Here is a 14,177-nt window from a genome sequence, read left to right as displayed (position 1 = left end):
CCACTGTGGGACTGATAAATTACTGCATTCCATTGGAAGTTGCTCCAGCCAGGGGGAAGAGCCCAACATTTCTTACCAAGATAAAAACAGAGGCTTTGGGACACTAAGGTAGCCCCTTTCTCCACTGGACTCCAGAGGAAAACCGGATTTCTCCACATCACCACTGGACCTCCAGAGGGAAACTGCACCTTCTACAGGAGCACTGCTCCAACTGAATCACATCTGTCACTGCAGGAGGACTGCAACCACCATTTAATGGGACTGCTACCAACACCCTGCCTGATGGGGTGTCAGGTTGTACTCTGACTTTGTCGGGGTTTGGAGTTTGTTTCTTTGTAGTACTGTATTTCTATTTTGATTTCCCTAGAAAAGAACTGTTATTCCTAATTCCCATATCTTTGCCTGAAAGCCCCTTGATTTCCAAATTATAATAATTTGGAGAGAGGGGGTTTACATTCTCCATTTCAAAGAGAAGCTCCTGCCTTTCTCAGCAGACACCTGTCCTCCAAACTAAAACAGCAACTTTTTGTTCTTTGTCCATATATAAGCCGCACCTGATTATAAGCCGCACTTTGGGTTCGGACCAAAATTTTAGTCAAAATGGTGCGACTTATAATCGTGAAATTACTGTAACTACAAATGAGTCTACGCAGCATCACACTCATAACCTGGATCACCTGACATGCTCAAACACAATGTACAGATGAAGTTTATGGAATACAGTCACATTAAAGTACCCATTGATTAAGTAAACAAATATTGGTAAAGCATGTGACAGCAATAATAAAAACTTTAGCAAGGGCTCAAGTTAGCTATTCTGAGTACAATATTAGCAGTGATATGGAACAGAAAGAAAAAAAAAACAAGAAACAATTATTTTTATTTGTTTATTGATTACTATTTTCTAAAAGAACTAAACTCAATGTTTTTAACCACTTTATTTAAATGACATCTTTCAACCTCCTAGTGTTTCAAGTAATTTCCCACTACAGCAATTTTATTTTATCTTTCTGCTATGCTCCTATTACATCCCATACAAATATTGGAAAAGTACATGGCCCCCTTCTAAAAAAAAATGCACTTTTCTTCATATCTTAATCAAAAGATAAAAACTGTATTCAAAACAGCAGGGGAGGAAAAACCTGCTGAACTCTAACTTGGTTTAAGGGTCTGTTCTATATGCTCTCCACTGATCCTGAAAAGAATACATAAAGGAATGTTCAATGATGAAAAGAACGCAATCAATGTAGCTCAATTTGTCTGCTATCATCTCACACTCCAGAATATGCCTGAGCTAATTAGATGTAAACGCCAAGTTTGTGATCTGAGATGTAACTGAAGCATGAAATTCACAACAAAGCTAAGTTATAGCTTTGAAATGGAAGAGCTTTACTACCTAACCTGACCTATCCTGCCTTTAACACCTACTGAGAATTAGTCTTATATCTTTTGGACTGATAGCTTTTAGTGAGCCTTTTCAACTTTGCTAAAAAGCAGAACAAAAATCAAATCTCCTGTGTAAATGAAGAAGCTATCTAAAAATTTAAAAAAAAAAAAAAGCTTCCACATAAAATAACCACTTGGCAAATTTGACCAAAGAGATCAAAAGTCCAACAACACACTACATTAAATCATTAAAGGAAAATTAGGTTCAGGAAAGTAATAGTGATGGTGGAAATATTCTTGAGATTTTCATCTTATAAATGAAATCTCAATTTACTAAGAAAATTTACTGAGGTAAATCCAGGTTTTGTCACATTAAGACATAAAAAACAGAGGTCTTCCATTTCATGTATTGGCCATCTTGTTCTCCACACAATCTTCAAAACTAACCAAAAAGATGGTTGAAGTAAATGTTTTATGTAAGTTCTTTAATAAAAAATTTAGAGATGTATGAAAAAAACCAGAAGTTAATTTTTTTCTGTTAAAATTGTTTTACCGTCTTTTTAAAAGCAATTCTTATACTATTCTGATTTGGTACCTTAACATTCAAACAAGGTGATGAATGACTACTTGAGATGCTTTCCTGTAACTTCCTGACAGCTACAAACTGTTTCTGAGTTTGTTCTAACACATTTCAGAGCAATTTAAGCATGCAGACTGCTAGCACTACAGAGCAGACAGAGCTAATTTTATGACAGTTTGGAAATCAAAATCTCTGCCGCCTTATCATTTCTCCACTGTACAACTTAGTTTTTGTTCTGTCCTGCAAGCATGAAAGAACTTTAATTCATGGAAACATAACTGCAGTAAGTACAGTTATATATATACTTCTGCCATTGTACATTTCAGTCATAAGACAGCAGTAAACCCAACACTTCCCATACTGCAATAAACAGAGCTACTACTTGCAAGTTTATTTAAAAGTATTACAAGTATTTGCCTGAAGATCCAAACAGAGTTGCTTATCTGAGTCCTAACACGAACAGAAAACCAAGTCTTTCATTTCCCAAAAGTATTAGCCTGTAATTTCCTTCTGCTATTATATTGTGGCAATAACAACCACAGATGAATTCAAAACCCAAGAAAATTACAGTTATAACCTATTTTTACAGAGTGGCTAATAATGAGAAAATCTTTACAACTTCTTTTTTTTAACCTTGAAACATCACTGCTAATAACCTGAATATAAAAAAACTCATCAAACTGCATTAAAGCAGCGTCGAATCCACTCAGCATTTGCAAGTCTGTTCACATTTACATCCTACTTTAAGTACAGACACAGCAGAGGACAACATATTAGCTGTGTTCTTACCAGTAACTGTTCTTGGTCTTCCTTGGCATCCTTGTAAGAGGTGGATCCAGGCAACCAAGATGATAATGGAGTTTACAAGTGTCACACAGTAGCAGTAGGTGTTGATCATGGTTCTTCTTGCAAATTCCACAACTTTTCATGTACATAGCAGAAAAGTATTACAATTACAAACTCATAAAGAATAAATAATACATCCCAGCACATTCCCCAGTTTGAATACAAACATGTGGCAACTTCAAGCTGAATGTATCATTTAAGTGCATAATTTCTTTTTGGAGTAATTATGGAGTAATTATGGATGATTTTTTTTTAAGGAGCTTCTTACTATGTACACTAAAACTGTAAAAGACTCCTAGTAAGAGTAAGCAAAAAATGGCTTTCAGTTAAATTTTTGAGGACTTCCAACACGTTAGTAATCACTCAATACTTCAACAAAATATACCAGTGGCAAGTGGGGAAAAAATACAACAAATGCTTAAACAAAAAATTATGCTGCTAGAACCAATCTTAATAATCAATCACATACTTATGCAGGTAGCCACCTTGAACTAGGTCTATGCTGCCGCTATGCTGGGCAATGTAACTCATTAGAAATAACACTTCCTTTTTATTATTATTTTAGTGTAATTGAAACTTTAGTTATTTTGAAAAGTTAGGTGTTCACTGATTGCACTATAACATGGAAGGAACTGAGTGCATTTGAATGAAATAGAATTGGTGAAGCATGACTCCAATTATTTGTGTACATTGAAACCACAAAATCCTCAGCTCACTGCCATGTTTTCTAGATTTCTACCTCTTGCAGCACTAAAATTAACTTTTTCTTGTGTAAATCATCCACTTCCCTTAGCCTTCTAGCTGGGCAAGACACTAGTTGCTGTGGCTGGATGCCTGGTTGCTGCTCTCTAGGTCAGCAATAGACCATGCCACTCCTCAGCTGTGGTGAGATAAGATCCTAGACGACATGCATGTATTTTGCACAGTCTGGGATCCTAGTTTGTGTCCCATTATTAGGCCTAATAAAAACCCAGTCAACAGCTTCACCTCTTACAGAAGAGGGGAAAAGGTGGAACTTTGACAGAGTAAGTGAATATATTTCATAACCTTGGGAATTAATAAAAATAGAAGTAGGGAAATTTAGCATGAGCAAAAAGTGAGAGTTCTTATATGACAAGTGTTTTGCTGCATCCAGGAATTGTGACTGAACAGCATCATCACTGTTGTCAAAATCATCCATTCATATGACTGCATTCAAAGAACAAAGTGACCCGCTAGCTCCCACATCAAAAAAACAAGGACCCGTCTACTTCAGATGCAAGGAGTTAGTTTTGTCCTTAAAGCACTGCTGTCAAATTAGCAAAAACAGCCAAACTTTACTCATGTGTGGCAGAGTGAAGAACTGACCACATTCAACTTTGCCTTCAAAAATAAGCAAAATGTATAGGCAACTTTAAAGCATTTTTAAAAATTTAAAAACGGAACAGAAGCAAACAATATTTTCAGAACACTTTTCTGAAACTATAAATTACTAGATACCGTATCTATTCTGTCAAAATTTAATTACTTGCCTATAAAGTACTGCCGGAAGTGTAGATGCCTTTTGTGCTCCTCCTTCCTTTTTACTTGGTTTCCTTTCCTTAGGAGCCCGTAAAATTGCTGGTATGTTCAATTTCTATTGGATTTGAAGAAATGCAGTACACATGAGTCTTGACACCTTTCAAGAATATTCCCCTCATCTCAATGCATGAAGAACAAGACACATAATGAGTGGGAAATTGCTTAACTAACTATTTTACAGACTGCACATTTATCCCAGTATGATTCTGTAATATAAAGTACAGGAATTTCACGAATACAAGCCGCACCATTTTCACCAAAATTTTGGTGGAAACCTGGAAGTGCGGCTAGTACTCCGGGGCGGCTAATATATTAACAACATTCTAAAAGCTGCCAACCTGGAAGTGAGAGCCCGCGGCAGCCCCAAGCCAAGTTGGAGCCCAGCCAGCCCCGGCAGAGGTGGGAAAGCCTGGCAGAGGTGGGGCCAGCGGTGCGGGGGGCAGGTGGCAGAGCCCAAGCCAGCAGTGCAGGGGAGCCTGGCAGAACCGGGGCTCACAGTGCAGCGGAGCCCAGCAGAACTGGGGCTAGCAGTGCAGGGGAGCCCAGCAGAACCATGGCTAGCAGTGCAGGGGAGCCCAGCAGAACCGGGGCCAGCAGCGTGGGGGAGCCCGGTGGCGCGGGGGCCTGCAGTGCCGGCCAGGGTGAGCAAATGCGGCGGCGGTGGTGTAGACGGCGGGGGGAAGCGAGCGAGCCTGGCAGCGGCAGCACCGCTCGACCGGCCCCGAGCGGCCCCGCCGAGCCGTGGCGCCGAGCTGGGCCACTCGGCCCCGTTGGCAACCATGAGTGGGACGAGCCTGCCTGGCCCCGCCCCGAGCCAGTAAACCCCGCTATGCCGCGATCCTGTTACTAACTGGCAAATTTGTGAAAGTTGCACACAGATCCTCGATATGAACGAAAGTGCGGCTAATATTTCGGTGCGGCTTTTTATTGACAAAGACAGCAACATTGTCGACACACCGGGAGTGCAGCTTATACTCCGTGCAGCTTGTATTCGTGAAATTCCTGTAATCTCACAGTCTTTTTTTCAATTCAGTAAGAAACACACAGAAAGACTAGTTTTTAGAATTTTTCTTCAAGTTTCCAATGTAGGGACGGACAAGAATGCATTTCTCCAGGAAGCTGAAAGAAGCAAAGGCAGATTCATGAAAGTGACAGAACACTGAGGCAGTTTATTTTCCCCAGCATTGCAGCTACCCTGGTGCACGACAGGTTAATTAGAAAAATTATCTTATTGGACCAAGCTCTTCACAAAGCAGACGAGACTCTCGTTGGGTTTCTACTATCTGCAGTATGCTGGCTTCTCAGACAGCAACCATCTATCAAAGTCATTTCTCAGCAGCCCCATGGGTCTGCATCTGTTCAACCAACTGGAAAAAAATGTCATGCAAGCTGCGTAAATGAGTTCTACTCAGCTTTTCTTTTTTTTTTTTTTTAATTGAGTAACATTTGCATTAGGAAATACATTTGCGAATACTTACTCAAAGGAAGGAAAAATAATCTTGGTTTAAAAGACATGCTATGCAAGAATTCTTTGCAAGTAGGAGAGGTAGGCAAACAAATGGAACTAGTAAAAGGTTGCATATCTTAGGAACTATTAATGCATAAAGAAAGTCTAAGGTTTGTTTTCAGAACAGCAGCACAAACTCAGCAGTAACAAAGGGCATGCCTAAACTGCAAATAATTGTATGTCTGCATTTCCACAGTGAATAGTTTATTCAATCTTAAATCATAACTGGAAATCATTGCAATCTCCCTCTTACATCCAAATGTCCACTGACATTTAGTATTTCTGACATATAATATAAATATAATACTGCAAAAATTTTCATTTCTCTTTTTTCCCGTATCAATGGGAACAAAGATAACTGCTGGCAACAGGAAGAAACGCAGATCTTCTGTTGTCCTAGATATTCATATTCATATTCATTTGATCAAAATATTCTCCTCTGTCTGGTTACAGACCATTACATACGTATTGCATTTAAAAGGATTTTTAGCTTATAAAACCCATAAAGAGTTAACTTATTTGAAACCTTCTAAATTAAAGACAACTGGAGACAAAAACAGTAGGATGAACTCATGCTTCATGCTAAACTGCATCACAAATGACAGGTCAATCACTTACACCAAATGAAGGCATATTGCAAAGAAGCACACTATTGCAACAACAAAATTAAGCTACACGTTCCCAGTAGGTGGCTTGCAGAAGTCTAGGTACTTCAATCAGGAAACATTATCCTCTGAGTAAAGCCTGGGTCTGATCAAATCAAATAAATTTATTTGGCCATAGAAGTGGCAGACAGAAACAAAAGGCCTATTCTTGGAAAACCTCTTCTGCTGTTTTTTTCTGTAAAGGGAGACAAAGAACCAACCAACCTGTCCAATGATTCTACCCAGCAGAGCCCAAATGCCTTGCCCCTCATTTCGCAGTTTTCCATTCATATTTTGTAGCTCTTCCAAGGACTCACACAGCTGAAAAGTTACAGAAAAAAAATAGGCAACAGGAATGAAAATCCATTCAGAGTTATTAAATAAAATTTACTCAACCTTCTACTTACCAAGGGTGTATTGATTTATTGTGGGATTAGAAAAACAATACAAACTCATACCAATATAGCTGAGATCAGAACAATCATTCAGTAATTTAACAGAAATAAAACAAAAACCCAGAGCAGCCACTTGTTTTGCTAAGATCTGAAGTAATTCAGCATGCAAATAAGGTTTCATAAAGTCAAATGGAAAGCAAATTTAAAATACAGGAACATCTTATATGTAGTGTCCACACTACTTAGCCAGCAATTCTATATAAAACAAACAAACACATAAATGAATTAAAACTCTCTTTTGCCACACTCACAGAAAGCGAAAATTTAAAAGCAAATGCTGAAAGTAAAACAAAGGGGTTTTTTTTACTTCTGGAAGTAACTATTAGGTTGGGTATTTTGGAAGGTAGCTATTAATTTGGTTAAGAGCCCCAGGCAAAATTTCCTTTCCCTTTATCATCTCTGGGCAGTTCACAAGGATCTGCTGCTACATTTTCCATATGTTCTCACTTAAAACACACACAAAACAGTTTAGGAATTAATGGTAACACCATTTTTGTCATCATTAACTATCACTTAATAGACTGTTGAATTCAGCAAGAATTGCAGCATGTCAACTGTCACAACAGGTATAGTATGTCTATGTTTCAAAATAAGTGAATATTAAAACAAATATTTATTTGGTAAAAAGGCAGAAAGGGTTTTTTTAATCATAATGGTGAGTTAATAAAAAATTAAATTAGCAGCATTTTGGGGGGAGCAAAGCCATAATTTATGGGCATCAAATTTGTTTTACCCTAAAAAGCATGCAGAGGACACTGTGGAGGTGTGAATACTGATTATTTCTGTCTGAAAAATTAGTCAAGTCATTAAACCCAAGCCAAACTGGAGTTGTAGTTAACATAAATAAATAACACTCGAGTATGGTAGATTGCCAGTTATCAAGTACCAGCAGAGAATCATGCAGGTTCAAACAGGTCTGTGTGCAATTTGTTATAGGAGCTCTCAGTAGGGTCAGTTAAACACACTGACTTGTGTCCGGTCAACATATCACATTTTAAAAATTGATATTACTTGTATGGGAGAAGACAGATTACTGAATATTTTTAAAAGAAGAAATATGGTTTTAAATATTACTTTTAAAACATCAACAGTTTGCATCTCTCATTTTCATCTGATTTTTTTCTCCACAGAAGGAAAAATTCTAGCAAAGTTAATATCACCCATTTTGCTTTACCTTATTATACTCAACATGAAGCTTTTCTTGCTCATTTTCCAACTTATCCTTGATATTCTTCTGTTCAGCCATATTCTCCTGGATTTGAATCATGCGCATATTTCTCTCTATTAAAAGAAAACCACATTATTTCCTATTCTTGAATATACATTTTCAAGTTTTATTCACTAAAAAAAAGTGAAGCACTCTAAAGACAAAAAACTAGGGCCTATAGGTTTAATATACAGACAGAATAGAATGAACAGTCATAACATGTGTATTTTGCTGCATAAATACAGCAGTTGTTTAAAGACAAACTTTGATCAGGATCCAGCAAACAGTTAGAAAGTCATGCTATTCCACATAGAAATGTAGGAAAATCTAAGGAAAAAATATTATACCAGAAGTTACCTACTCCCTTCTCAAAGACAGTTTAGTCTCCTGTTTATATTTGAATGATTTTATTCTTTTCTGAAGTGCCTCCAAAAAAAAACCTTCCTCTGTAAACAGAGACTCCAAGCAATAATAAACCTGACCTAAAGTGAAGTCATAATCCACATTTATCTACTACAAACAATTAAATACAATGTAAATAAAAAAGCCAATGAAATAGCATAGCACAATGCAGCAAAGCAATAACCTTTTCATTCGAGAAAAATAAGCCATTTTCACCCTTACCAAGGTAATAATTCACAAAGTCAGCGGTGAGAGCTGGTTGTTTATGTTTTCTTCTTCCATCAACACTGGAACTCGTATCGGAAGTATCCACTGGAAAAATGTCTGTGCTAATTCCCATCAGCTCGGCTTTGCGCATGAGCTTCCGTATGGCTGAAGCGCTGCTCGTGAGCGGCCGGGGCAGTTTCTCCCTGGGAACCCAGGCCTGGGGCCTGGTGGTGCGCGCCAGCTCCGCCTTGGCACGATACTGCTGGAGCCTGGCATTGATTCGAGCCTGCAAAGAATAATCCCACAAATCAAAAACATCAAGGAACGATGCAGAATTAGTTTTGAGTTATAATTTGGAACACATCTGCGTTTTGTGTTCATTTTAATAGCTGCACAATACAATCAATACCATTTTCACTCGGGAACTCCACAACTCAAGAAACAGATGTTGATACAAACATTCCATTTTACCTCAAAGTGCACACACAAACGACTTTCTCCTCAAAACTAGGTTTTGGAGCTATGTATACATTTCTTGATGAGATTTCCCCACTGATGAAAGCAACAGATGACTGCTGGCTTTGAGACAATCCCTTCTAATAATGATAATTTGATGGGACTGCAAGAACTCACTACATGCACTTAGATAGACATTAAATTGGCATTTATGTGAGCAACAAAAGTTAATGAAGAGCATTTTTACCATATCTGACATACTTTTGCAGGAACTCCCTTCTCAATGCCATTTCTCTTTATAAATGTTAAACTTGCTGATTATAATTTGTCAAGAACACAACCCAAACAGAAATGAAGCAGACAAGAGAAGCTCACAGTATATATTGTTGATGACATCTGTATATTTGTGACCATCTGGGAGATCTACCCCAGAAGATCGAGCTGTTACTGACAGCTGGAAAACAGTCTTGAGGGAACTCTATGAAGTGGCAATTCTGGCAGAAACTGACATCAACATACAAAGCTTCAGAGGCAAAACTCCAGCTGACTATCAGTTAGAAGCTGTTTACTTGCCTGCACAAAGAAGAAACTAAACTAATGTGACTGCCCCACCATATGGTGTAAGATACTCCCGAGACAAAAGCAAAAGGTGTGCATACATACACACTGTGGTTAAGGAACATCTCTGATTTCAAACAGAATCACTGAAGGCAGTACTGCAGACAGTTTAACACATTACCTTACTAGGTCTTGAACATGAATGACCAAGAAACAAATGAAATGTAGCTAGCAGGTTAGCTCTGACCTCCAATGATGTTTTTCCTGGACCCAAACAGCAGGCAACAGGTCTACCTGCAGCCGCTACTGGACAGTATCAAAGCCAACAGCAGTGAAGCCAGGTGGCTGTACAAAATGTATGCAAGTTACCATACTGATATCAAGGTGCCTATGACACTATGTCAAGTAACTCCACCTGCAGTTTTCAGCAATCATTCCTTCCATTTCCAAAACTTAAATCTAAATAATGTAGATTTAAAAATTGCTGGGCCTTGGTTTGGGGAAAAGAGAAGAGAAAAAGTGAAATGCTGGGAACTTATCAGCATTTTAAGTACTGCACAATACATGCCTGAAAACAGAGCTAATAATCCCTTCTGGACCCAAAGTGATATTGCACAACCAGCACTTACCATTATATTGGGTACTATTCATATTATTGTAATGTCTTCACTACACAGGTGCATTTCACATAACTGAGAGCTGAGTATATTCCGCAAGAATCATGAAACCAGTTCTAAATCAAGTTACATGAAGCTCAATACCCCAAAAAATATTTTGTTCAAAATTCTTCTACTGTACAGCATAGAGCATTTTAAATTAATATTCTCCTTTTGAAAGATCTCTTAAGAACTGGAAAAGCAAGATTTTTTAAAATAAAATGTATGATAATATGAAACAATATTTTCTTATCATTACACTATAATTCTCACTTCAGAAAAAAAAGTAGATAGTCTTCTCCCATAAATAATTTCCATTATTTACAGCATCTGCTACTTTCTACAAATAAATTAGGCAGGTTTCATTTAGATAACAAGTTGCTTTTCTGTACATGTGTAATTTTTCCATGGAATACAGTTCAGTATAAGCAGTGAAGCAAACTATGCTAGAAATTCCTCAGAATCAGAAAAAAAAATAAAGGACACACATTGAAACATGAAAGCATGCAGATTCCCTCAGAGGGACTGAAACCTTTATATCAACAGGACATTTATCAGTTGAGCTTCTGAAGTAACTAACGGTTTTAAATGAATCTGTCACTAGACAGGGATATAGACTTGCCTAAGGCGTTCAGACAACTCCCACACACAGACTCACTTCTTTGCATACATTAGTTTTTTTCCTAGGAAATCTTTACTATGAAAACACCTAGCACACAGATTCCACTCAGACCTACAAAACTGGAAATTTAGATGGAAATAGCGTCATGCCTAATGTCTTCAGAATCTTGAAGAAAATGTTAAACAAAATCTATAAATTACAATGAAAAAGTAATGACCAACTTTTTACCTCAAAACCAAAGTACAGTAATTTCACGAATACAAGCCGCACAGACTATAAGCCGCATCTCTGGGTGTTGGTAAACATTTCGTTCTTTGTCGATAAATAAGCTGCACCTGAGTATAAGCCGCTCTGTCATTCGCAGCGAGGACCCATGTGCAACAAAGTTGCCAAATAGTAACAGAACCGTGGCATGGCAAGGGGGTTTAACGGCTCAGCTAAGGTTGTGCAGGCTCTACCTGCGCGGACCTGCCGACGGAGCCAGGTGGCCCAGCTCGGTGGGGCCGCTTGGCAGGGCCGCTCGGGGTTGGCCACCGCCTCTGGGTTCGCTCGCCCTGGCCCGGCGCTGCCCCATGGTGGCAGGTGGCGACGAAGCAGCCCCGCTCCCGCGGCGGGCAGGGACGGAGCACACCCCCTCCCGCTGCGGCGGCGGAGGGCGGGGGGGGAGTCTGCCTGCTCCTGCCGTGGCAGGCGGGGACTGGAGCCCCCCACTTACCCCACGGGCCGCGGGGATGGCAGCACGGAGCCCCCGCCTCCTCCCCGAGCCGCGGGGATGTCAGCACAGAGCCCCCTGCCTCTCCCCTGCCTGAAGGAGGGAACTCCCCTGCCTTCCTCCCTCCCCCCACGCTGCCAGCACTGAGCTGGCCCCACCCGCGGTGCAACACAGTAACCAATTCGTAACAATCGCGAAATCCTGGGTTTACTGGCAGGTGCTCGGCTCGGCACCCTGGTTGGCACTTCCGGGGTTGTAAATGTCAGAAAATTATTCACATATTAGCCGCTCCTGAGTATAAGCCGCATTTCCGGTGTGGGAGCAAAATTTTAGTCAAAATGGTGCGGCTTGTATTCGTGAAATTACTGTAATATTTTGCAATTTAGACAAGTACAGATATTTGATACTGGAATATATATATTATATGTATGAGATATAACTACATAATATATAGAGAGAATTGTTCTTAGAGACCAAACCCTACAAACAGTTCAGTCTGCTGCTAAATGACCATGTGCTATCAATATAATCCTCATTTAATTCTTTACAATAATAACATTTTTACCTTCTCTTAATTTCTGTCTTGTTTAACATGGATGATTAATACAGAGGCATTGATGTCACATATACAATACCTGAGCTTCTGGTGAAAGCTGCTTTTCTCTTTCCTGCAAGGACATTTTACAGTAAGATTGTAAAGCCAAGTAGTTCTTCCGCTTCCATTTTCTGTCTAACCTGTCCGCATGCTGTTTACAATAAGCAAAAAAAGGGTCAGCTATATCCTGTTTCAGAAAAAACAAAGAGGAAGGAACGAAAACAGAGTGAGACATAAAGTAAGGCCAAAGGGCTCTGAATAGCACAAACATTCTGGCAATAAGTTCACATGTTTGAATGGGCATGTTTTTAAAAACAACTAAAAAGTATGTTTCTAAATCAATTTTGTCGTGCTGATGTAATTGACAATATAAGGTGTTTTTCCATTGTTTTCATTGCATGATGCTAAACATTTTTAAATGCATTAACAATTTAACTCTCTACTAGTCAATGCCTGTACTATATTTGCATTCCCAGGAAAAAAAACCCAGCAAAATAATTTCCTAAGTACAGATCTCTTTAACATATAATATGTATTAATTTCCTGCTCGTTCACTTTGCCTTTTAAATGAAAACCTAAAAGTGCTTAATAATTCTGAATATTATCAAAGGCAATACACTTTGTTTCTCTATTGTTTTTCTGACCATTTTGGTGCCTATACCCTCACATGATTTATCATCTCTCAGATTTTTTTTTCACATTTTTCATTCCATCATATCTGCACACTATCATGGCTAGGTTTATAGTCATTTTTAGCACCCACAAACCTTGCAAGCAGACTACAAATATCTGAGCCGTGAGGAGACATGGTTTGAGAACACATTTCATTGCCTTTGTAATTTCAAAAGTGCACAAACAACATCATAAATCTACAGTCTACGAAAACTTAAAGCAGTCTTCCTTCATAAAGTAACACAAATATTAATAAATTACCTGCCTATCAAATTTCCCTTAATTCCACTTATAAAACATAGACTAATAAAATTTATTCCAACTTTCCTTACAAGCACATTTTATTTTAATTTACATTTTCACAGTATACAACAAGCTTACTTCAAAAGTAAGCTGTGTCCTAAAAGGAGATTGTGTGAGACCTTGATTGAAAATTTGCAGAAAACAGTAACAAAATTTAAGGTGGAAAGGCAAGCAGATACATATGTCCAGAGGGAATTTACACAGGGTATTTAAAGACTCAATCTTACATAATAACCTATTAAGGACAACAATGATAGCAATATGGTATCCTCCTATTTATTGGTCGAACAGAAAAAAGTATTTAGTGACTCCTTCATGAATCCCTTAGTGGTCTCCACTGTTTTCAGAAACAAAACTGTCTAGATCAACAGTGAAAGCAATGCTTTTGTGCTACCTGTGGTACTTCCTAAGGCAAAAAAGCTGAATTATGAAGCTATGAACATGATAGGCTTAATCGAAATGATGTGTATCAGGATAAAATTGGACAACCTGAAAGAACTTATACCATAAAAATGAATTGGGAAGTAAGAACTTCAAATCTGAATTGCTTTAGATCATATTACAGGGAAAAAACTTAAGAAAATATATTAAGAAGTTATCAGGAGGTTATGAATACTTGCTTTTCGTTCTGATTCCAAAGATTAATGTTACCACAAGGAAAGTCATATCTATATACTACAATTTGAAGTAAATACTGGAAAACATGCATGAAAAAGTGGCATCAGAAATGTCTTTGATTTCTCAAGTCTCCTATTTGGTATGAAACAGAGATTGCTGTACTACACAAACATCTAAGTAAGTGTATTACC

At 38.4% G+C, this 14,177-nt stretch overlaps 1 protein-coding gene across 4 annotated transcripts in view; it reads right to left on the bottom strand.

Annotated features, from left to right (window-relative positions):
* Positions 1-14,177, bottom strand: part of PHF14 (PHD finger protein 14) — a 170,366-nt gene that overhangs the window by 116,710 nt on the left and 39,479 nt on the right. For all 4 annotated transcript variants that reach the window (XM_033077164.1, XM_033077259.1, XM_042780215.1 and 1 more), the window contains exons 8-13: positions 12,434-12,580; positions 8,810-9,080; positions 8,153-8,259; positions 6,749-6,844; positions 4,324-4,427; positions 2,756-2,887 (exon numbers count right to left, since the gene is read on the bottom strand). In XM_033077164.1, coding sequence (XP_032933055.1) covers positions 2,756-2,887; positions 4,324-4,427; positions 6,749-6,844; positions 8,153-8,259; positions 8,810-9,080; positions 12,434-12,580 — 857 coding nt within the window. The remainder of the gene's footprint in view (positions 1-2,755; positions 2,888-4,323; positions 4,428-6,748; positions 6,845-8,152; positions 8,260-8,809; positions 9,081-12,433; positions 12,581-14,177) is intronic.

The sequence above is a fragment of the Catharus ustulatus genome, chromosome 1 (genome assembly GCF_009819885.2).
Source record: "Catharus ustulatus isolate bCatUst1 chromosome 1, bCatUst1.pri.v2, whole genome shotgun sequence".
NCBI classification, from domain to species: domain Eukaryota; kingdom Metazoa; phylum Chordata; class Aves; order Passeriformes; family Turdidae; genus Catharus; species Catharus ustulatus.
This window is presented reverse-complemented; position numbering and strand designations above follow the sequence as displayed.